General features: G+C 41.6%; 3 protein-coding genes across 4 annotated transcripts in view; all 3 read right to left on the reverse strand.

The window, feature by feature from the left end:
• Positions 1-21: 21 nt before the first annotated feature.
• Positions 22-8,531, reverse strand: dbt (dihydrolipoamide branched chain transacylase E2). The gene is made up of 11 exons (XM_028444855.1): positions 8,438-8,531; positions 7,403-7,511; positions 5,889-5,964; positions 5,499-5,680; positions 4,911-5,038; positions 4,627-4,849; positions 4,380-4,546; positions 4,228-4,305; positions 3,708-3,899; positions 1,767-1,838; positions 22-1,704 (listed from the first exon to the last, which is right to left on the reverse strand). The coding sequence occupies exons 1-11, from the start codon at positions 8,480-8,482 to the stop codon at positions 1,537-1,539; spliced, it is 1,440 nt and encodes a 479-aa protein (XP_028300656.1). The 5' UTR covers positions 8,483-8,531; the 3' UTR covers positions 22-1,536.
• Positions 8,532-10,087: 1,556 nt separating this feature from the next.
• Positions 10,088-16,950, reverse strand: LOC114461909 (syntaxin-6-like). Of its 2 annotated transcripts, none has more exons than XM_028444403.1 (8): positions 16,747-16,950; positions 14,954-15,123; positions 13,745-13,839; positions 13,616-13,672; positions 13,406-13,513; positions 13,056-13,162; positions 12,165-12,259; positions 10,088-10,699 (listed from the first exon to the last, which is right to left on the reverse strand). In XM_028444403.1, the coding sequence occupies exons 1-8, from the start codon at positions 16,779-16,781 to the stop codon at positions 10,683-10,685; spliced, it is 684 nt and encodes a 227-aa protein (XP_028300204.1). In that variant the 5' UTR covers positions 16,782-16,950; the 3' UTR covers positions 10,088-10,682. The 2 variants fall into 2 exon arrangements, with proteins under 2 accessions (XP_028300204.1, XP_028300202.1); XM_028444401.1 differs by having other exon boundaries at positions 10,088-10,788.
• Positions 16,951-20,476: 3,526 nt separating this feature from the next.
• Positions 20,477-23,559, reverse strand: part of LOC114461795 (ELAV-like protein 1) — a 5,739-nt gene continuing 2,656 nt past the window's right edge. The window contains exons 6-8 of the mRNA XM_028444162.1: positions 21,392-21,545; positions 21,107-21,332; positions 20,477-21,032 (exon numbers count right to left, since the gene is read on the reverse strand). Of these exons, the coding sequence (XP_028299963.1) occupies positions 20,717-21,032; positions 21,107-21,332; positions 21,392-21,545 (696 nt within the window). The 3' untranslated portion in view covers positions 20,477-20,716. The remainder of the gene's footprint in view (positions 21,033-21,106; positions 21,333-21,391; positions 21,546-23,559) is intronic.

Raw genomic sequence — 23,559 nt, forward strand, 5'->3', positions numbered from 1 at the left:
AAAAACACTAAACTAATGGAAGACAGGAAGAGATGCTTTTATTTTGAAAAGGGGGTGTTTGTTGTATAGCTTGAAGGTGGTCCCAGGACCATTTTATATTCTGCTCTCAATGCAACATGGGACGGTTGAGTATGACTAGTATGCACACTGTGCAAACATGTTCCCATATCGTATAGAGGGTTTTCACGGTGCGTCATTAACCCCGAAGTCGCCATTTTGGAGATAAGCAACAGGTTTACAAACAGCACACACACAAACAAATCCAGAATTTTGAGACGAAATGGTGAATTATTTCCGTGTTTTTAACTGTAATAATCGGTCAGAACATGAAAAAAGTGGAGTTTTATAGACTGACAATAGTTATTACAGCTCATGAAGAACAATGTATTTTATAGTCAGTTCTACATCAGGAGAGCAGTGATATGAGACTAGCTCACTGTTATTATTGGTGTTTATGTAAACACCGCCACCCTCATCTCCTACATTTAAATCCATCATCAGGTCCAGTTTGTTCTCCAGGGAACAGACAGTAGAACATAGGATGGAAGGAAGCAGTGTTCTCTGAGCATTAGCTTTTAGCTTGGTTGCTTCTGATCACACTGCTTACGTCTCCTCTGCTAGCGGACACCGCTGGTACGAGGCTTTGCAGGGCGCTGGGTGTGGCCAGCGTTTGATTTGCCTAAATCTAAGATTTCCTGACAGTCATATATTATTTTAGAGTAACTACGCTGCAGGAGTTATGACAATATACAGACTTTATCAGTGCTAATGTGAGCCTTTACAGCTGACCACCTAACTAAGATTTAAGGTGTTCCGCTGTGTAGCGCTTGGTGAAATCCAGGTAGTTGATATCAGGAAACATAATAGAGGGAAGACTCTCCAGGTCGTCTTTGACCCAAGACGAGGAAACCAACGCGTATAAATCTGCACCACCAATAAACCATATGACACATTTTGGGGAGCATTTATGTGATATATCTATCACAGAGTTTACCTCTGTGAGCCTCCAACATGGCCGCACATCTGGCTAACTGCCCAGAAAGTGACGTTGGTGAAAACCCTCTATAGATCTGTTCATACTACTGTATCTAATGTGAACGCACCACATACTATGAGTATGACATCATCAACATGGTCCTGGCCCAGTAGCAGCTCACACTGAGTCACAACTCATTGGTCACATGGTCCAGCACAGGAGCACTGATTGGATGACACCAACCATGATTTTTATACAAACCAATCAGCAGAGGTCAAAGGTCAATGGTTGGAGTGACTCAGATGGTGACCCTCTTATCTTAAACCCCACCTCCTCTAATGCCTGATTGGCTACTGAATTATTTACAGGTAAACACTTGATGTTTGTGTTCATTATTGTAACAGAAGTAAACCATGACTTCTTTAATTGTTAATGACTAATGTGTGTGTGTGTGTGTGTGTTACTTGAAGGCACACAGTGAAACTAAAACAAAAATGAATCAATGAACTACAGAGTGTTGGAAGGGGCGGGGCCTGCAGGGAGGTAACAGGAAGTAGCCATTAGTGTAAGTCCAGTAGGAGGAGGTTAGGGTTCTGCAGGAAGTCCTTCCACATGTTGGAGAAGCGACTCATGGTGGCTCCATCGATCACACGGTGATCAGCTGACCAGCTCACCTGCATGATGTGAGCACGGGTCACATGACCTGCAGCGTCGAACCTGGGCAGCGCCTGGGCAAAAAGGTGGGACTTAGCAACAGCCGCAGGAGGGGGCGGGGCTTAGGGAGACTCACCTGGATCTTTCCGATTGCACCAATGGCGACTTCAGGAGGAAGAATAACGGGTTTAGTGTAGGTTCCTCCAATCTGTGACACACACAGTTATTAGTCCTGGGCAATATATTGAGAGTAAAGGTAAATCCAGATACAGAACATTACAGTATGGCCTATACCAGTGGTTCACAAATGGGGGTACGTGTACCCCTAGAAGTACGCGATGGCACTATAGGGGGAACTAGAAAGAGAGAGAGATGAAAATGAACAAATAAAGTGTCAGTGTTGATCACACCCCAGAAATAAATCTATTCAGGAACCACTAAATCAGTGTTTTACAACCTTGGGGTTGAGTTTAAATAGGGTCGTTTGAAATGTCTGTAAAATAAAAATATATGTTTGAATTGTTTTAAAGGGTCCATATTAAGCTAAATTAACATGATAAAGGTCTATTATGGCTTCATAAACATGATCAAAGTGTTTTATCATTGATTCCATCAATCCTTAGTCAGAGGGTGATTTACTACAGGGTGAACACAAACACATCGCTACTATTTGATGACACATTCACACTTTGATGACAAATTTCACGCAGCACTGAGCTGGAAAAGCCACGCCTCCAAGAAGCTCTTTGCCGTGATTGACATGTAAACGAACACGCCCATGAAAATTAGCATTTTAGCGTCCTTCACACAGTGCTATGTCTGTATTTTCTACAGTCTATGTATGTACCGGTGGAGGCCCCGCCCCCACGCTCTGTTTATAAAGCAGCATGAGCTCAGCTACAGAGTGGGTGGGAGGAGGGTGGGCCGTCCTCTGGCCCTATGTCACCGTGTGGGGAGAAGGAAGTATAGACACGCCCACATATGTTCACGTTGTGAAATATTACGACCGTGGCTCAGGTGGTAGAGGGTCGTCCTCTGATCGAGAGGTTGGGGGTTCGATCCCAGTACCTGACTATGTGTCCTTGGGCAAGACACTGAACCCTAAGTTGCTCCCAGTGGTCGACTAGTGCCTTGTATGTCAGTCCTGTCCCACTGGTGTGTGAATGAGCTGATATGTAAAGCTTAGAGACTGTTTCAGTGGTGATAAAGCTCTATATAAATCATGTCCATTTACTATTCCATTTATTAATCTAGTTCAACTAAAGTACAGTAAATGCAGAACTCAAACATGATCAAAAACTAATTCTATAAAAAATGTCTTTAGGGTCGCCAGAAAGTCTTGATCTAGAAATGAGGTTAAGATCCACTGCAATAAATACTGTTTATTTCACTTATTTACAGAATGAGATTCTTTAGAATGTGTGTTATCACTCATTCATTCTATCATAACCTATAGATGTTTTAGAAGAAACATGTTGTAGTCTGACAAAGGAGGGGCTTGGAATCAGAAATAAGAGAAAAGGGGGACGAGAACCACTGACCTAGAGCCGAGGTTCTCAAAGTGGGGTACGTAAATGATGCTAGGGGTACGTGAATAGAAATGAAAGCAGACGTAAAGTATAATGTAAATATAGCAGCAGTCACACTGCCCTCTAGTGGTCACACAATCTACATCATTAAAAAGGCCAAATATGAGCAGAGCTAAACTAGCTTGAAGCTCTTTGTTACCATGAGAACGTGGAGACAATCACTCAGTTCTGTTCATCCTATCATTATTGGATAATTAATATGTTGTATTATTGATATATGTTCAATCAATTCATGTTTGGTAGATTTATTTAAAACTGAAAATATCAGTAAGTTACTAATAATTAATTAAATCAAGTGATTATTCTGAACAATATGTTTTATTGTGTTCTTACAGACGATGATGATTATTGTTGATTATATATTATTGATCAACAAGAGGTAAATATGGCTACATTGTATTTAACATTTCATTATTAAGTTTTCAGTTTTAGCAGTTTTTAACCAGCCAGCCAGGTGTGTGTGTGTGTGTGTGTGTGTGTGTGCCTACTGATCCGATGTTGGACAGGGTGAAGGTCCCTCCACTGAGGTCGGGGGGCCCTAGCTGTCCAGCTGCCCCCAGAGCCTGGAGCCTGTTGAGTTCCTGAGCGATGTGGAAGATGCTGAGCAGCTGGACGTTCTTTATGTTGGGAACCAGCAGACCCTGGGTGGTGTCCATGGCCAGGCCCACGTTATGGGATGCCTGTAGTAGGTGGTAATAAATAATAATCATATTTCACTCAAACGCTTTCATTTTGTTGTGTTTAGTTGTAACAACGTGAGTTACTGCCCTCTATGGTTGAACCTGATATTACACCTGATGTCTGATTGGCTGAGAACACACTAGAATGTTTTCATCATTGTTAGAGTGGGCGTGTCTTAACTGCTCCAAGAGCCTCACCCATAATCATAACACCCTAATAATATTATTAATCATAATTAATATAATAAACACTCAAAGCACTACACACACGTTTATTTACCCTTTGATAAAGATTATCTTTAACGCTATTGTTGTCATGACAACACACCTTGTAGGTGATGTTCTGACACTCCTCATCCAATGAGGCGTTGAGGATGGGAAAGTGCAGCAGACTGAGGGAGGCGGCCTGAGACACACACAGAGCTCTGATTGGTCCAGTGGCAGTCACTCACAGAACAGAGCGCTCTGATTGGTTCTCACCTTGATGAAGAAGGGCATCAGGCTGAGGGACACGCCCCGTCGCTCACTGATTGGTCGGAGGTCTGTCCTCACTGACAGGAGGCGGGACACGTCCACCTCATCACTATAACCAAAGTGAGGGATCCTCAGGGAGGCCGTCATGGTCCTCACCATGGCCCTGTGGAACCCTGGACACACACACACACACACACACACTGAGGAGACACACACACACACACACACACACACACTGAGGACACGCACGAACCTTTGAGAGGTTCAGTCACGTCCTTCCCACTGAGGACAGGAGTGGACACTGAGGACGTCTCCCATCCTGATGCTTTGCTCTGGGCTTTGGGCGTGGCAGTGGGCGGAGCCGAGAGTGGAGTCGGGGGTAGAATGGCTCCCGTCTGTCTGGACAGGAAGTTGAGGATGTCTTCCTTCAAGATGCGTCCGTCTCTGCCCGTCCCCAACACCTCAGAGAGCTTTATCTGAGGACAGGACATAGGTCCGTAAGGGGAGTGTGGGGTCAGGGGGAGGGGACAGACTCACGTTGTTCTCCATAGCCAGGCGGCGGACGGCGGGCGTGGCCTGTGTTTTGTGACCTTTGACCTCCTGGTGCGTGTGCTCCTCTCTGGTGATGGCGGGGGTCTCCACCACGTCCTCTTCCTGGATCAGCTCTGAAACAGTTTACAAGTTCTCAGACTGGGCTCTTATTTTGAAGAGGACTCAGTGATAATGCAAAGTGCTCCTCAAAATAAGAACTTTATTTCACAGAAACAGATTTATTCATCATTATGTTGTTATTTGTACTAAACTTCTCTGAAAATCCTGCTGCAAACTTTCTCACATTAAACCTATTAAATGTTAAACGCATTGAGGCGCTAGCTGCTACATGTTTAGCACTGAGGTGCTCGCTGCTACAGGGTTAGCACTGAGGCGCTAGCTGCTACGTGTTTAGCACTGAGGCGCTAGCTGCTACGTGTTTAGCATTGAGGTTCTAGCTGCTACGTGTTTAACATTGAGGCGCTAGCTGCTACGTGTTTAGCATTGAGGTTCTAGCTGCTACATGTTTAACATTGAGGTTCTAGCTGCTACGTGTTTAACATTGAGGTGCTAGCTGCTACTGCTCAGACTCACCTGAACTAGACTCTGTCTCTATGTCTACCAGAGCCTTCCCCACCAGGGCCGTGTCCTCCAGGCTGTAGTAAAGCTTCCTGATGACGCCGTCGTAGCGACTGGTGATGGTCACGGACGCTTTGTCACTCTGGACCTCACAGATACTGTCAAACTGAGACACACGGTCCCCCTCCTTCACATACCTGCACACGTTACAGACGTGTTAGACCACTGATGTCAAACTAATTTTAGTTCAGGGGCCAAATACGGAGCAGTTCATCTTGAGTTGACCACAGATTTTAGGTGGTAAACTGAGTAATTTAATTATTGTGTTTTAGTTTACACTTCCACGTATAAATACATTATAAAATATGAACAACACCATTAATATAGTGTGTGTGTTTCACTGACCACTCTTTGACCGTCACCTCCATGATTCCTTCTCCGATGTCCGACAGCTTGAAGGGAACAATGGGTCCTCCACACACTGACGATGACATCATCAGTGACATTATCAGAGCCATTCATTCATTCTAACCAAATGGTACAGTGCTGGTCGAAAGTATGTATTCATATAGTGGGAGGGGCTTAAGTACAGTTGTCAATTATGTCCAAATGAGTATGTGTTTGAAGGTTGTATGTACATAGAAGTGTAAATACTCTGTAGTGTTATAAAGGGGTTTATTTGGGTGTAAAATAAAATAGTGTGTGTGATTTATCTGGTTTAACTCTATGAGACATGAATATGATAAATGATAAATAAAGTTTGCTGGACTTAAGCAAGTGCTTCGACCCTCCTTCTGCAAGAAAAAACTAAACCGTGGGAAAATTAATTACACACAAACATGTCATGTACATCCAAGGTGTGCATTAGGTTATAAACACGTGGTTAAAAAAAAATATATATATATATATATATACTGTATATATATATAAATAAATGTGCACGTTTCACTGTTCACTTTAAACACAGCCATTGTCCACCAATAAGTTCTGGGAACTATTTCAGTTTATTTCAAACTTCTGTTGTTGCAACTCTCTCTCTAAACGGCTCTGTGTGTGTGCGGCTCAAACATCCCTCCCACCTCTCGTGTCCCGTCCGGAAATCAATGCAGTTATTGACGACAAAGTACCTATAATCCCAGTTATGTCACACGGATTCAATGGATTCGAATTGCCCGACCCGCCAATAACTTCCGGGAACTATTGTGTGCTCCTGTCTGGTCTAATCCGCGTTTAAAATAAAATTTAAACAAGAAGACATAACCATTCTGGCAGTGGGATGTTGATGACATTATAACTCACATTTTCAAACTCCATCAAAGTATTGATACCCTGAAGCCACACACCGAATTTGGTCATTTTATCTTAACAATTTCTGAGAAGAGCTGTCCACTTTAACCCTTCCACACTTAGATAAATGTTTTGGGGCGCACGGTGGCTTAGTGGTTAGCACCCCCGCCTCACAGCAAGAAGGTCCTGGGTTCAAGCCCTGGGGTGGACACCTTTCTGTGTGGAGTTTGCATGTTCTCCCCGTGCTGCATGGGTTTCCTCCCACAATCCAAAAACATGACTGTAAGGTTGATAGAGTCTCTAAATTGCCCATAGGAGTGAGTGAGTGGTTGTCTGTCTATGTCGCCCTGTGATGGACTGGCGCCCCCTCCCCCGCCCAGCGCCCAATGAGAGTCGGAAATTAGCACCGAGAAACCCCCTGATAAACAGGAATTAGCAGGTTTGAAGACGGATAAATGTTTTGCGATACAATTAAATACCTTTTAGCAGTACAAAAACATTTTTAATATTTACCTTGTTTTTTTAAACCTGTAAACAAACTGCAACACAGAACTGGAAGTACCGCAACGCCATCAAAACTGGAAACCGTAATCTCAAAATAATAATGTGTGTGTGAGAGAATTAAGACTCACTGATGGATGTGTGCAGCTTCCTGTTCAATTTGACCAATAGAGGCCGAGGGGCGGAGTCATATCGGAAGGTCAAAGGTCGAAGACATCTGTGACGAGTCAGCATACCCACCTGAGTAATCAGATTACGTCACAATACAATGACACACGTTTAGTTTAGTCACGCAATTAGTCGTTTTGACACCATCTCAGGCCACGCCCCTAATGTGTCTTATGCTGCCTCCTATTGGTTAAAAAAACACCTGCATCATCAGATCAGTGATTAAAAATGTAGATCAATGTGTTAGAATTTAACCTCTGCTCGTCTGCAGCTTTAGCAGAGACTGAAACGTATCCAGAGAAGATTGTACTGATCGTCTCATCATAGATTCATAACATCACGTTTCACTGATACTTTTCACTGCATCACAGACGTAATAAAGCCTCAGTCTAAAATATATCATAACTTGTTCTTTAGAATACAACAATACACTAAATATCCCATTGCACCATATAGTATTTTAAATATTAATTAAAACATTTTCAATTAAATGACATTTGTTTCTCCCATTGATTATAGTTTAAAGAATGTGTCTGTAAAAAAATAAAGTCCCACTTTCTAAAATGTTAAGGTTTTATTTAGTTACACTGTTCCTCAGGAAAATCCGTTTTGATCTCCTGATATGTTCTTCTTCAGAGGCGTCTGCTGATTCAAAAATAATATTGCTGAAATTCCTACTTTCTAATTTGTGGTTCATTCTCCCGATTTTTGTTTTGTGTGCATGAATGTACTTATTTTAGTGTGTAAAGTAACATTTCGTTTGTGAATGGTTCAACAAATTAGTGTTGCTGGTTCTACTGGTCTGTCCTCTCTGTGAGCAGCTGCTAGCACTCACAGTTTGTTTTCATTAACATTAGCATTAGCCCTACGGCTAACCGGTTCCCTGCTGCTGGTTCCCTGAGGCCGACTATGAGCAGCTCCAGGCTGGACACAGACCTGCTGCTGAGCCGCAGTCACACTTTGATACTTTTATCTCCGATTATCTTTGTTTCACTCACCAGCCTCAAAAACGTTCCAGAGGAGATTCTGATAACCGCCGCCATCTTTGCTGCTGACACCCCTCTGAGCAGCCAATCAGAGCGCAGCCTCGCTGAGGGCGGAAGTGACGAAATAGAACGGAAGCTGTCTTTAAATACAGGCTGGTCTGTGTGGGTGGAACCCCAGATATTATCATATGTAGACGCCGCATCGACTGCTGCCGCCCACCAGAGCAGTGCGTCATCACGGCGGCCATCTTGGAAAGGTGGCAATCGCTCCTACAGTGCATTACATCTATAGAGGAATGATTTGTTTACACTATTAAAGTTATCATAAATTGCTAAATTCTCAAGCAATTTTGACGGGGTTTGTTTGAAACAAACGTCAGACATGATATATATAGTTTATTATTAGCATATTGGTTTTTTATTGTACCATAGTTACTGGCTTATTATAGTATTTTGTTTTTGCTGTTATTATTATTATACTATTACTATGATTACTATAACTATTACTATTATATAATCATCATTCATTATTGTAGCCAAAGAACTGAAATATTCAAGGATGTGGGTGTAGAGATTAAGTGTTGAGTGGTAAAACCATCATTTTAAATATATCCAAACACCTTGTATTGTAATGTCTATGCACCGCTGCCTCCACCACCACCGGTCCAAGATCGCGGCGCTGTTGACGTGTTAGGGTTAACTCTAACCCTATTTATTTTTTTCTATGCAATTTATGTTAAGCACAATAATATTCTTGCACTCATTTTCTATTTGATTGTTTTATGTAATTTATAAGGTGTCAAACGTGGATGTGGAGCCGTTCTATGAGCAGTGTAAACCACAATAAAAGCCACAATCTGAACTCCTCTCCGGTGCTTCGTCTTCATCACACACACCCTAATCTAACATCAAACACAACACAGGGTGCTTAGGGAGGGCTGCTATCACCGATTGGATAACACTAGGTTAATGCTACTGTTAGTCTAGTGCTAATGCTAGGTTAGTGTTAATGCTAGGCTGATGCTAATGTAAAATGGTTTCAATGTTATTTTTCTTCATTTTACCCCCTTTTGGTTTTTAGCTTTTGAAGAAGGTAGAAGTGGAGTTTATTGTCCTTGTATTTTTGAAAATGTTCAATAAAAAAAACAAGAAGCTAAAAATCCAAAAAAAGCATCTCTTCTTGTCTTCCATCTTTTTTGTATTTTTTAACTCTTTGGTAAATAAGGCTCTTATTTTGAAGTTAACACGAACTTTAGTCAATAGATCCTTGGAGGGTCTCTGAAAACGTGTGAAATGTGTGAATGAACTATGTCTACGTGAGTTTTAGGGATAAAATGAGCACATGTTAATATTCTACGTGGTCACTTTCTCACTTCAAATGTTTTATCTTCATAATCATACATTATTATATTACACTAATCATACATTAGTATATTATACTAATGTATGATTAGTGTAATAAACTAATCATACATTAGTATAATACACTAAAGTATGATTAGTGTATTGATGAAACATTTGAAGTGATTAAGTTATATTATAGTACATAGTATATACTCATTGAGTGTGTAGTACGTTAGAGTGCCATTTCGAACATAGCCTATGTTTTTTTGGGGAGTGGGCAATAAATACGCCGCCCATTGATTGGATGCAAGAGTCCAGTTCTGTTTCACTAATGTTTATTAACACTGTAGAATAAGTTTAGACAAACTAAATAACATACTTTACAGAACTAGCATTTCTTAGCATCATAGCTAATATAAATAGCTGATTCTTAAAGACAGCTCCCCTGGGATAAATAAAGTATCTATGATTCTGATCAGAGTCATACCCAGAAGTAGTATTAGTAGTAGTTTCCACAGTTAAAGCATGGACTTCTCATATTCACACACTTATAGTGAACATTAAGCAGCATAAAGTGAATAATGCATAACACTGTCTCCATGTTTAGATTACAGAGTGAACAGGTGCTACTTCTGGTTTAACATTTCAAAATAAAATAAAACAAATAGCTGCATTTAAAATAAGCATAATGTGCGTCTGCTGTTCAGTCACTAATTATTGTACAGTTGTTGTGTTATTGATGAGGTGTGAAATGTGTTGATGTTCGGTGATAAAATAAAAAAATAAATAATTCTTTGACCAAATTCAGTTCAAACTACTTATAAAAAAAGAGAAAGTCCTTAAAAAGAATCAGTCCTGTCCATGTATCAGTCAGTTGGGCTCCGTTAGAGCAGCCGAACCCTTTACAAGTCCATCAGAAACCAGAGGAACCTGTGGTTTGGATCAGAGGATGAAGAAGAGGAGGAGGAGGATGAAGAGCAGAGACAGAAGAACTCCAATAGCACACCACTGACGACGATCTGACAACACACACAACAACTGGGTTACTGTGTGTGTGTGTGTGTTACTGTGTGTGTGTGTGTTACTATGTGTGTGTGTTACTATGTGTTACTGTGTGTGTGTTACTATGTGTGTGTGTTACTATGTGTTACTGTGTGTGTTACTATGTGTTACTGTGTGTGTGTGTTACTATGTGTGTGTGTTACTATGTGTTACTGTGTGTGTGTGTTACTATGTGTTACTGTGTGTGTGTTACTGTGTATGTGTGTTACTGTGTGTGTGTGTTACTATGTGTGTGTGTTACTATGTGTTACTGTGTGTGTGTGTTACTATGTGTTACTGTGTGTGTGTGTTACTATGTGTGTGTGTTACTATGTGTTACTGTGTGTGTGTGTTACTGTGTATGTGTGTTACTATGTGTGTGTGTTACTGTGTGTGTGTGTTACTATGTGTTACTGTGTGTGTGTTACTGTGTGTGTGTGTGTGTGTGTTACTATGTGTTACTGTGTGTGTGTGTTACTATGTGTGTGTGTGTTACTGTGTGTGTGTGTTACTATGTGTGTGTGTGTTACTATATGTTACTGTGTGTGTGTTACTGTGTGTGTGTGTTACTATGTGTGTGTGTGTTACTGTGTGTGTGTGTTACTATGTGTGTGTGTGTTACTATATGTTACTGTGTGTGTGTTACTGTGTGTGTGTGTTACTATGTGTGTGTGTGTTACTATATGTTACTGTGTGTGTGTTACTGTGTGTGTGTGTGTTACTGTGTGTGTGTTACTATGTGTTACTGTGTGTGTGTGTGTGTGTGTTACTATGTGTTACTGTGTGTGTGTGTTACTATGTGTGTGTGTGTTACTGTGTGTGTGTGTTACTATGTGTTACTGTGTGTGTGTGTGTGTTACTATGTGTTACTGTGTGTGTGTGTGTTACTATATGTTACTGTGTGTGTGTTACTGTGTGTGTGTGTTACTATGTGTTACTGTGTGTGTGTGTTACTATGTGTTACTGTGTGTGTGTGTTACTGTGTGTGTGTGTTACTATGTGTTACTGTGTGTGTGTGTTACTATGTGTTACTGTGTGTGTTTGTTACTATGTGTTACTGTGTGTGTGTGTGTGTGTTACTGTGTGTGTGTGTTACTATGTGTTACTGTGTGTGTGTGTTACTATGTGTTACTGTGTGTGTGTGTTACTATGTGTTACTGTGTGTGTGTTACTGTGTGCGTGTGTTACTGTGTGCGTGTGTTACTGTGTGCGTGTGTTACTGTGTGCGTGTGTTACTATGTGTTACTGTGTGTGTTTGTTACTATGTGTTACTGTGTGTGTGTGTTACTATGTGTTACTGTGTGTGTGTTACTGTGTGCGTGTGTTACTGTGTGGGTGTGTTACTGTGTGTTACCACTGGTCATGTGAGACACTTTGGCCAGTTTCTTCATCACGTTGTCCAGTCTAGACTGAGTGTTGTCCATCTGCTGACCAAAGTCATCCAGTATCCTGCAGAAGAAGAAGAACAGAGTGAGGAACATGTTCTCCTAACACCACAACACAAACTCTTCATCAGTCCTTCACTGAGGAACAGTGTGCCTTAGCAGATCCTCCCAGGAGAAAAACCCACAAACATCAAAGGGCCTGTACTACAAAGCTAGATGACCTCTTATCACGCTAACTTCCAGGATTTAATCAGTGTGTGGTGTCCTACGAAGCTGGCTAACGTCTTACGGAGCTAAATCACCATGGTAACTTAGGCTAAATCACCATGGTTACAGGCTAAATCACCATGGTAACTTAGGCTGAACGACTAACCTGGTGTGGACCAGGTTTTGTTCTGACTAGGATCTGATCTAGTATTAATGTATGGTGTGGTGACGCTGAGAGCCTCAGTCCTGTAGATAATATTAATATAGATATATTCCACCTTATGATGTAGATCTGTATGAACGCAGCATCAGAGACACAGACAAGATCAAAGAGAAAGTGTTCAGAGTGTCTGTTGATTCTCTGTTTATAATCTCATTAACGCTCATCAATTCCTGCATTAATTACTTTATGCTTTTACTGCAGCATCAGTGTTGTTTTTGGTCTGAATTAAGGATTTTAATTCTTCATATTTTTATAGAATTGTTCCTCAATTGTGACGTACGTTCTTCTCCAGTTTGTCTGTGATGGTGATTGGTCTGACGCTGTAATCTCCTCCTCTGTCACTAGAGCGTGCATGTAGCCAGGCTGGAATCAGCTGATTAGTTAGTGTGTTGTAATCTAGATTCATAGGACAGGCCCTAGAGGTCCATACTCAGCCTGATCATCCAGCTCCAGACCGATCCTCTCTGACATGTTCTTCAGAACCCCAATGGTTCCAGAGACCAGCTCGAGCTGCTCATCCTGCTGATCTACAATCAGCTACACGCACACACACATGCACGCACGCGCACGCGCACACACACACACACACACACACACACACACACACACACACACACACACACACACACACACACACACACACACACACACACACACACACACACACACACACACACACACACACACACACACACACACACACACACACACACACACACACAGTGTGTTTGGACTGGTTCTGTTCAGGTTCTAAGGGTCTCTGGAGGAGAACAGTTCTACCTGCTGCTGACTCTGCTGTTCTTCTATGAACTCAGTGTTTGCTTTGTGTAGATGATGATGATGATGATCTAATCTGTTCCTCTCATCACTGGACCTCCATATGGGAGCCTGAGGAGAACACACATAACCATCAGAACCTTTGGGATTCCCTGTTCTATCTTATTATTATTATTAGTTGTATTATTCTCATAATAATAATCATTATTCCACCTGTGTGTTGATGCTGTCAGTAGAAGAAACTGGGCCACACATCTGCTCCTTCATCACCTGTCAACAACAGACTGTTATTATTCATGATTTAATAATTAATAGGTCCTAATGAATAATGTGATTAATCACCTGCACGGTGTTCCTGGTGCTGGTGATGAAGGCTCTCCTCTTCATCAGCTCTGCTGGTTCCAGATTAAACTTCTGAGGGTTGAGCTCCACGATGCCTTCACTGACCGTTAAGAAAGCTCAGACAACTAATAAATGAAGTTAGAATTTATATGTTTGAAATTAAAAAAATAATCATTCAGTTTCCTTTGCACATCAATTTATGCTTAACTAATATAAATAATCAACTTAGGATAATAAATTCACTGTAAAATAAAAAAACCTATTTGACTATAATATTTCTTCTCCAACATAATAAACCATAGAGGATAAAATACAATAAACAGGAACTGATTCCCTGAGAAAACTATGTTTGTATGTATTTTATAAGTGACGTCACTGGTGTTTTATGAGATTGGATGTGATCCTCCTTTGTATGTATATCATTTGTAAACATTGTTTGAACATTGTAAATATATATATATATAAACATAAAAAAGATCGTTCTGAGTCTGTGCTGAAAAAAAAAACTAAAAAAGTGTTCCTCCTTTGGCTCCTATAGCTGGTGACAGCGCCTGCACAGTAGATTTCCTATTGCTTTACCGTCTCTGCCTCGTTTAAAGACAAAAAAGTTCCAAATGTGACTTTTGGAGTTTGGTTTTTTGAGCAAAATTAGTGAAGCCATCGACGACGACGACGCCACTCGGACACATGCTTCTACCATGTGTTGTCTGGTGTTTGTGACTGTAAGTCGTACACACGTCCAGGAGAGACAGAACTTTAGCTTGTTTGTTTGTTTTGAAGTGAGTTTCTGTTGAAGCGGAGCTGTCTTCATGGAGCTCGTTCTGCCAGCAGAAACACTAACAGCCAATCAGCTACAGAGGGGCGGACCTAGCGTGCAGAAACAGCCTATCATATCTCTGGACATCACCAATAACAGGCAAACAGCCAATCATCCAATCATTCAGCAGCTGTGGTTGCCATGTTGGTTTGTTTTGAAGTGAATAGAGTGCAGTGAGTTTAGACTGGAGGAGTCGAGGAAACCGCTATGTAGCGGAAACTGACACTGGTAAGATCGTAATTCACCGTAGTACCGTTGTGTAGAATTTCTAGTATAGTAGGAACCATTACACTTTGGCACTGCGGGGTACCGTGGGTACCGTGGGTACCGTGTATAACTATACAATAAACTCATCTCTAATTAATGTTTAAAACTAAGCATTAAAAAGATATGAATGGTTTCCTCCAAATCCTCCAGATCCCATTGGATGGAGCGCAGACTGTTCCTCAGCTCATTGGTCGTCCAGTCCACTTCCTCTTTGGAGGCTCCGCCCCCTTCATCTTGCAGCTGATCCAACCGACGCCGGAGATTCTGAGCCACGAGCACAGCCTTGAAGACTTCACTGTTATTAATAATTAAAATGAATTATACACCTCACTATTATTAATAATTAAAATTATTTAATTAACACCTCACTGTGGTCACACTATCTTTATTATTATTATTATGAAAGCCACATACAGTACTTCAAAGTTAAAAAGCTTACGTTAAAAATTAAAACCATTGAAAGGTCTGTTAACCTTTATGACACCTGAACACACACATGCACACACATACAGTAACACACATACAGTAACACACAGACAGTAACACACATACAGTAACACACAAACAGAAACACACAGACAGTAACACACAGACAGTAACACACAAACAGTAACACACATACAGTAACACACATACAGTAACACACAGACAGTAACACACAAACAGTAACACACACACACAGTAACACACAGACAGTAACACACAAACAGTAACACACAAACAGTAACACAGACAGTAACACACATACAGTAACACACATACAGTAACACACAGACAGTAACACACAGACAGTAACACACATACAGTAACACACAGACAGTAACACACAAACAGTAACACACAGACAGTAACACACAGACAGTAACACACATACAGTAACACACAGACAGTAACACACATACAGTAACACACAAACAGTAACACACAGACAGTAACACACAGACAGTAACACACATACAGTAACACACAGACAGTAACACACATACAGTAACACACAGACAGTAACACACATACAGTAACACACAGACAGTAACACACAAACACACACACAGTAACACACAAACAGTAACACAAACAGTAACACACACACACACAAACAGTAACACAAACAGTAACACAAACAGTAACACACACACACACACACACACACAGTAACACACAAACAGTAACACAAACAGTAACACACACACACACACACACACACACACAGTAACACACAAACAGTAACACAAACAGTAACACACACACACACACAAACAGTAACACAAACAGTAACACACACACACACACACACACACACACACACACACACACACACACACACACACACACACACACACACAAACAGTAACACACACACACACACACACACACACACACACACACACACACACACACACACACACACACACACACACACACACACACACACACAGTAAACTTCAATCCAGGAACATAAACTGCACTTAAAAACATTATAAGAAAGTCATCTCTATTTTTTCACACATGCTTTAAAAATGTTTCTTATATTTTTTGTTTTGTATGTTTTTTTAAAAATATATATATTATTGTTTAACTTTGCATGGTGATAAATGAAAAGTGCAGTTTATTTGGTTCATGAGTTCAAATGGTTTGTAAGATGATTAGAATAAGAAAATATATGAGAACAAAAAACATTGACAATTTAAATAAAAGAATAAGAATCTTTTCTTTCTGCAAAATACAATCTCTATGTATTCAAATTGAAAGGAGTTAAAGTACATCATTAGATCACAATCTTTGATTAAAAAACAAAAAAGTAATCGCATCAAATCGTGGACCCAGTATCGGAATGGGAATCGTTAGTTGAGTGTATCGTTACAGCCCTACTCGTCACTACTTATGTGTTAGCTCGGATGCTAACTAGCTCGATTCTCACCCTTTAACCACAAAGAACGGGTCTTCCATGGACATGGATCTGGTCCGGACCTCAGATCGGTCTCTGGTCTGTGTGGGTGATCGGACCTCGGTCCTGGTTTTGCAGGTAATCCGGTCTGTATTCGGATTAACTCTGTGCCTTGGGCTAAATTCTTTGTTTACGACGGCTCGTGACGTCACGCTTCTCTTCTTCGTGTTTCTTAGATGTTTGTGCGCGTTAGCGCCCCCACAGGATAGAGCTAACATAGATAATGTACTGTAAACATATCTAAAGAGCTCTCTCTCTCTCTCTCTGTGTGTGTGTCTTTAAATGTGTATGTATAAACTGTAGATATAACACTTTGTGTAGAGTATATATTGTAGTATAATTTTCTATTTTTTTTGTGACATTGTCTAGAGTACAGTGGTTCTCAACCTTTGGTACAAACACTGGGGGGGGGGGGGTCGTCAGATGCCTTCAAGAAATTGAATAGTTTTTTCATGATCCCAAACTCTGCCCCTCTTTACAAAGGCCTAGGCTGTGTCCTAATATTTCCTCCTATCTCCTTTCCTAGCCACTGTTCCTTCACCCCCAGAAGTGTTGAGGTGGCGGCCATGATAAAGAGCATCCAAGTTCTCTTTAAGCTAAGGAAAAGACGCTCAATGCTTCCTTTATTACCTTCTTTAGCCTAGGAAACACTGATACATCCTTAACCAAAGGAAACCACATAATGATGACCCACAAGTCATTGCGGCGACAACATTTACAGGGAAACACACACCCGAGCGTTCACAGAAACTTAAGATGAGATTATGGAAGTTACCAATGCAATAATAAGCCTTGAACAACTTTAACTAAATAACCTAAAACCCATATATTTTTATATGTAAGACATATCAGATTATAACTGACATAAAACAGACACTCTGTGGTTCTAGAAAAATGGATCAGAGATATTTTTATCCACATGATGTTTTTTTATTCAACGTGGTTGCTACATACACCTTTTGATGCAGTTCTTGGACACATCCTCAGTTATAGTACCTGGGTTCATGGTACTCATCCAGAGAGATCAGTTCCCAGCCTGTGTCCAAGAAGCTGTCGCCCACTGCTTGTCCCTCATAATCCACAGCCATCGTGAGGCTCTCTCTACAACCTTGGAAGCTGCATTGATGGCTTTTCTTTTGCGTGCTCCGGTGAGGCCCAGGAGGCCTGACAGAGAGACTTTCCTACAAAGCCCCTTCCTCCTACTTCAACGGGAAAGCACCTCCCACCCCTGTCTGCAGCACTCACCACCAGCTCTGTGTATTTCTCTCTCTTCCTCTCACTGGCTTCCTCTATCCTCTCCTCCCAGGGCACAGTTAGCTCCAACAAAATTACCTGCTTGGATGACTCTTAGAGCAGGACGATGTCTGGTCGAAGGCTGGTTTCTATGATGTTTTCAGGGAATCAAAGCTGTTTTCCCAGGTCCACCCTTAGCTGCCAGTCCTCCGCTGCCCCAGCAGGCCTGTTTGGGCTTTCAGTCGGAAGGGTAATGCTCGCGCTAATGAAATTGCACGCTTTGATAGTTTCAAGCACTTTTTCTGGTCGATGGCAGTGTTTATGGACTCGGCAACCACCTTCAGCACCTGGTCATGGCGCCAGCGATAGCGACCATCTCCAAGTGCTTTAGGACAGCTGGTGAGGTTGTGCTCCAGAGTTCCTCTTCCTTGGCACAAGGGACACACTGGGGTATTGACCTTGCCCCAGCAGAAGAGGTTTGATGGGCTGGGCAGAACATCATAGACTGAATGAGGAACTTGATGCGGCATGGTTCTGCTTTCAATAACTCAGGCCATGAAATCTTCCTATTCATGGCTTCTTCCCATCTGGTCCATGTACCCTGTTGGCCCAATCCCACTGCCTGGCTTGCACGCTGTTCCGACCCCAGCCCTCACTTCACGTTAAACCAGGTCCCGCCTTCCCTTGCCCTCAAGTTTGTTGAAGTGGGTTGATGAAATTATTCCCACACCTGCAAGGCCAGTTGCCACAGATCCCACAAGCTCTTTGTGATGCAGTCGTGATTGTGCCTGGTCCACGGCCTCCTGTGCCCTCCACTTTTAGCCAGTCCTCACCTCAATGCCCACTTGAGACACTTTCTGGTCCTTGGATTCCCTGTATTGGAGAACCTCCCTTGCCCTGGTAACCATGAACTCCTCAGTAAGGCTGTTGATGGGGAGCGTCAACTTCTTCTTACCGTAAAGGGCGATGCTGCTTCGGCTTCGAGGTAAGCCCAACCAATATTGCAGATGCGTACTAACCCTCCTCTCAAGTCCTTCCACAGTAGAGATGGGAAAGTCTTATACCAGCAATGGCCACAACATTCTAAGCAGGATGCCATGTTGGTATAACCACGCCATGAATTTCCCCAGAAGTCCTGACTTGTCGACTGTTGTCAGCCAACTCTCCAGTTGTTCATTCGTTGTCCTGACGGAAGCAGCATCCTTTAGAGAGCAGTCAAAAGTCTTTCCGAGGCTCTTCACGGGTTTCTCTGTAACTGATGGTATGCGGGTCCCTCCTAGAGAGAAGTGGAACCTGTTGATCACCTTACCTCTCTTCAGGACCAGAGACCTGGATTTTTCCAGCTTGAAGCGCATCTGAGCCCAGATGGTTAGTCTCTCCATGCCCTGGAGGATCCATCTGCATCCAGGATGTGACACCTGGACAGACACTGTGTTTCTAGAAAAAAATTATCATAGACATTTTTATCCACGTTTTATTTATACATAATTCATATTGATGAGTAGGTGTGTGAACAACCATTCTCACTGTGACGTTCTTTAGTTTACCTTTAGTTCCTCGTAGCCATGGTAACCTCTTTTCCTTTGATTTACATTCAAACCTGTGATTTATGACATTATATCAGTGGAAAGTTAGAAATTAGCTTTTAGTTCATTTTAGGAAATGTGTAGTTTTTTCACCACAGTCACTAACCTTCACAGCGTCAGATTATTACATCACCTAGTGGAAGTGTGTCTGATTGTCAAAACAAACATGATGGCCTTTTCCTAACTCCTCTCCTAACACCTTTCCTTAAACCCGTGATGTCATCCACGGGGTTAAGGAAAAGTGGATAGGAAAGGAGATAGGAGGGACAATTAGGACGCAGCCCCAGTTGTGTTTTTTTTACCTCTTTTTACCCATTGTTTCATATTTCTCATCTAAGAAACAGAGCGCCACCCTGCTGACTGCTCACAGTTCTACCGTTCCTGTCCCCCTTTGTCATATGATTGTCTTTTCATGTTTTCTTGGTAACTGAAACTGAATTTCCCCTTGGGGATTAATAAAGTATTATCAATCAATTCAACATTTGTCATGCCCATTTTTGGCCAGTTTAAAATAATTGTTCCAATATTGACACTTTGAACCCTTTTTCTGTCTGTTTTTATCCACTGTAATTTACCACATTTTTATTCACTTTGAACCATTTTATTAGTGATTAAAACCAGGATTTCCATCTTTAAGATGACTATAATAATAATAATAAAGGTTCCTGGATAACAGTGGATATTATTCAGATGAATAAATAAATGTGGTTATCACAGATTCATAGAACAATGGACCATCATTTTACTTGTGTTTTCTGTCACGTGATGCTGTATTGATCACAGTGATCAGCGTCTGTTAGTGACGGGACATAGAATGTTGTTTTCTTTGAATATTGCCATGATCAGAACCAATGAACAGAGACCATGTTAACGCAGACTCACACTGAGCATGTGCAGTATTGGGTTTATTGAACGTAACACTGAAGCTGCCGTACAAATAAAAAGAAGGATTTAAAAAATGTGCCACTCAACGACTCCTGCACACATTGGTCCAGGCAGCTGTCGGTCGTCTCCACTGAGCGTGTGCAGACTTTCTGATCCAGAAACAAAAATAAGGAGAGCTCTGATTGGCTGTTCTGAGGCTGATACAGTTCAAACAGTGACCTTTGACCCAAGGTTGACTCCTACATGTGTCCCTTGCTGGTTTTGAAGGACACCTGGAGGACTTTGTCCCCTATCTGAGAGCCATTCAGGCTGTGGATGGCGGCGCTGGCCTCCTCGTAGATCGTCATGGTAACGAAGCCGAAGCCTTTACACTTGTTGGTGTTGAAATCTCGGATTATCTTCACGTTGGCGACGCTTCCGAAAGGAGCGAAAAGCGTCCAGAGGAAGCCCTCGTCTGCGTCAGCGCTGAGGTTATAAATGAACAGACACCAGCCAGAGGAGGGGCTTCCCCCCCCTCCACCGCCCCCGCTGTGGTCGGCCGTCAGCGGAGAAAACCTGAGTCAGCAAGAAAACCTGAGGTCAGAGCTCCTCCCACAATGTGACTCAGCAGTTTATTCACAGTAACAAACCTGAACCTCTGCGCCTGGTGATGGACGGGACCTCCAAAGCGACGTGATTGGCTGTGATACGCCTGTGACATCAGCTGAGAGCCCCGCCCCTGGTTAGGGTTAGCGGCAAACTTGACTGTGATTGGTTCAGAGCAACCGGGAGGGGTGTGTCCGTTAAGGCTCTGGATGGCGTCCTCGGCCTCAGCGCGCTTATCAAAACGTATGAAGGCCACGCCCCTCGGAACACCTGCACAGGACAGGACTGGGTCACATGACTACTCACAGGATGGGTTTCACCTGACTCACCTGAGGCCTGGTCCAGCAGTACTCTGGAGTTGATGATGCGTCCGTAGTGGGAGAACATGTCCTCCAGCTCCTGCTGACTCAGCGTTCTTGGCAAACCGCTGATGTACAGGTTGGCGTCTCTGATGGTGTCAGAACTCGGCCGCGCGTACGAAACCTGCAGAGAGCGCACTCAGTATCACCCAGTGTTCAACAAAAAATGATCTGACATAGCGCCCCTCATCCTGCTACGCCCCCTGTAGCACCTCATGTGCTCCCTGTAGCGCCCCCATAGCGCCCCCTGTAATAATAGTAATAATGGCTGGGATTTATATAGAACAGGGGTCACCAACCTTTTTGAAACCAAGAGCTACTTCTTGGGTACTGATTAATGTGAAGGGCTACCAGTTTGATACACACTTAAATAATAATTAGGGAGGGGGGGGGGGGGGGGGGTAGTTTGCTTCTTAAAGAGAAAATGAAATAATTCAATTTCACAGTGTTCTTTTATTTGAAAAACACATATAAAGTAAAGAACAAATTCCACAGTACCCGTGCAAATGGTAAATGGTGGTAGTAGTAGAATAAATAAAATAAATAACATAAATTTAAACAAAAAAGGCATACATTGCATAAATTATCCATCAATCTATGCAATGTATGCTTGAAATAAAAATAATCAACAAAAGGAAAATTAAACATAGCCTATACAACAACAGCTATAACCATAACAGAAACACTTCCCTACACATGGTTGGATTTGATTTTCTCCAGATTTCCTCACTGACATTGTCCGGGCGGACCATCCTTCACTGAGCGTCGTTTCAGGCCGGACAATAATAACGATTACACCTCTTCTTATGCGGTGTAATCATTATTATTATTACAACAATATTATTATTACAATAATATAATTACACCTCATAAGAAGAGGAAGAAGAGTCTTCTTCCTCTTCTTATGCGGTGTAATCGTTATATTGTCCGGCTGGAAACGACGCTCAGTGAAGGATGGTCCGCCTGGACAATGTCGGGCAGAAATCAGGAGAAAATCGGGAGGGTTGGCAAGTATGTATTAAACACAAAAAACACTTTACATTTTAAGTGTTTATATATATGTATTGTCATTTCTAAGTTACATGTAAGTGTGATTTAAACAAGAATAGCTAAATAAATAAATCTATATATATAAAAGCTCACTGGTAAGTGCTGCTATTTGAGCTATTTTTAGAACAGGCCAGCGGGCGACTCATCTGGTCCTTACGGGCGACCTGGTGCCCGCGGGCACCGCGTTGGTGACCCCTGATCTAGAGCTTTTTGTGAGGACACTCAAAGCGCGTACAGAAACCATTATTCATTCACACCAGGAAGTTGTAAATTGGATTAATAATAATCAAATAGTCTTAAACACAGAGAAGACAATGGTCATAGGGTCAGATCACAGAATAAATTAAAATGCCAAACTTACTTTGAAAATTCAAGGGGTCAAAATTACACAAGTCCATGCAGCAAAACTTTTGGGAATCATTATAAACCACAAACTAACATGGATAAAACACATTGAATCTATAAGTGCTAAAATGTCAAGAGCTATATATGATAAAAAGTTATTCATATTGTTTGACATGCAAGTCAATAGAACAAATTATCTGAGCATTGGTGCTTTCACAGTTGATTACTGTCCATCAATAATCAATATGGACAAATAGTTCAGCAGCTCACATTAAAAAATGACAGGTCATAGAAAATAGAGCAGCACGTATGGTGTTGGGTTGTGAGTACGAAACCAGCTCTAAACTCATGTTAAACAGAATAAAGTGGTTACTGTATTCATTACTCTCATTCTTTAAAAATATTGTACATTATAAATGTCCATAAATCTATGAAACCTGCTATTTAGCAAAAACAACTACAGTACGAGGCCAAAAGCCAAATCCTAATGTTGACAACAAACGTTCACTATTCACTGCCAAATGAAATATTACAGGTGGAAAATGTAAAGATATTTAAAATATCATTAAAACAGTTTCTTGGAGGTATACATGTATTAAACGTGTTCTATTTGTGTCATTAAGGAATTGATCTGAACTATGAACACAGCAGAGAGTTGAGAATGTATAACATTATTGTATTATGAAATAAAGTTTGCATTTGATGAATTTGTATTGGGATAATATTTTATGATTTTAAGTAGT

This window comes from Gouania willdenowi, chromosome 4 (genome assembly GCF_900634775.1).
Source record: "Gouania willdenowi chromosome 4, fGouWil2.1, whole genome shotgun sequence".
In the NCBI taxonomy this organism is placed as follows: domain Eukaryota; kingdom Metazoa; phylum Chordata; class Actinopteri; order Blenniiformes; family Gobiesocidae; genus Gouania; species Gouania willdenowi.

Coding starts and splice junctions, on each gene's coding strand:
- dbt (XM_028444855.1), bottom strand. CDS start 8,482: ATGGCGGCGGTTATCAGAATCTCCTCTGGAACGTTTTTGAGGCTG. Junction 5,681..5,888: donor GAGGTGACGGTCAAAGAGTG/GTCAGTGAAACA, acceptor TAACGTGTGCAG/GTATGTGAAGGAGGGGGACC. Junction 3,900..4,227: donor GTCAGAACATCACCTACAAG/GTGTGTTGTCAT, acceptor CACCTACTACAG/GCATCCCATAACGTGGGCCT.
- LOC114461909 (XM_028444401.1), bottom strand. CDS start 16,781: ATGTCCATGGAAGACCCGTTCTTTGTGGTTAAAGG. Junction 15,124..16,746: donor CCGTTCTTTGTGGTTAAAGG/GTGAGAATCGAG, acceptor TATTAATAACAG/TGAAGTCTTCAAGGCTGTGC. Junction 13,514..13,615: donor CTGACAGCATCAACACACAG/GTGGAATAATGA, acceptor TGTTCTCCTCAG/GCTCCCATATGGAGGTCCAG.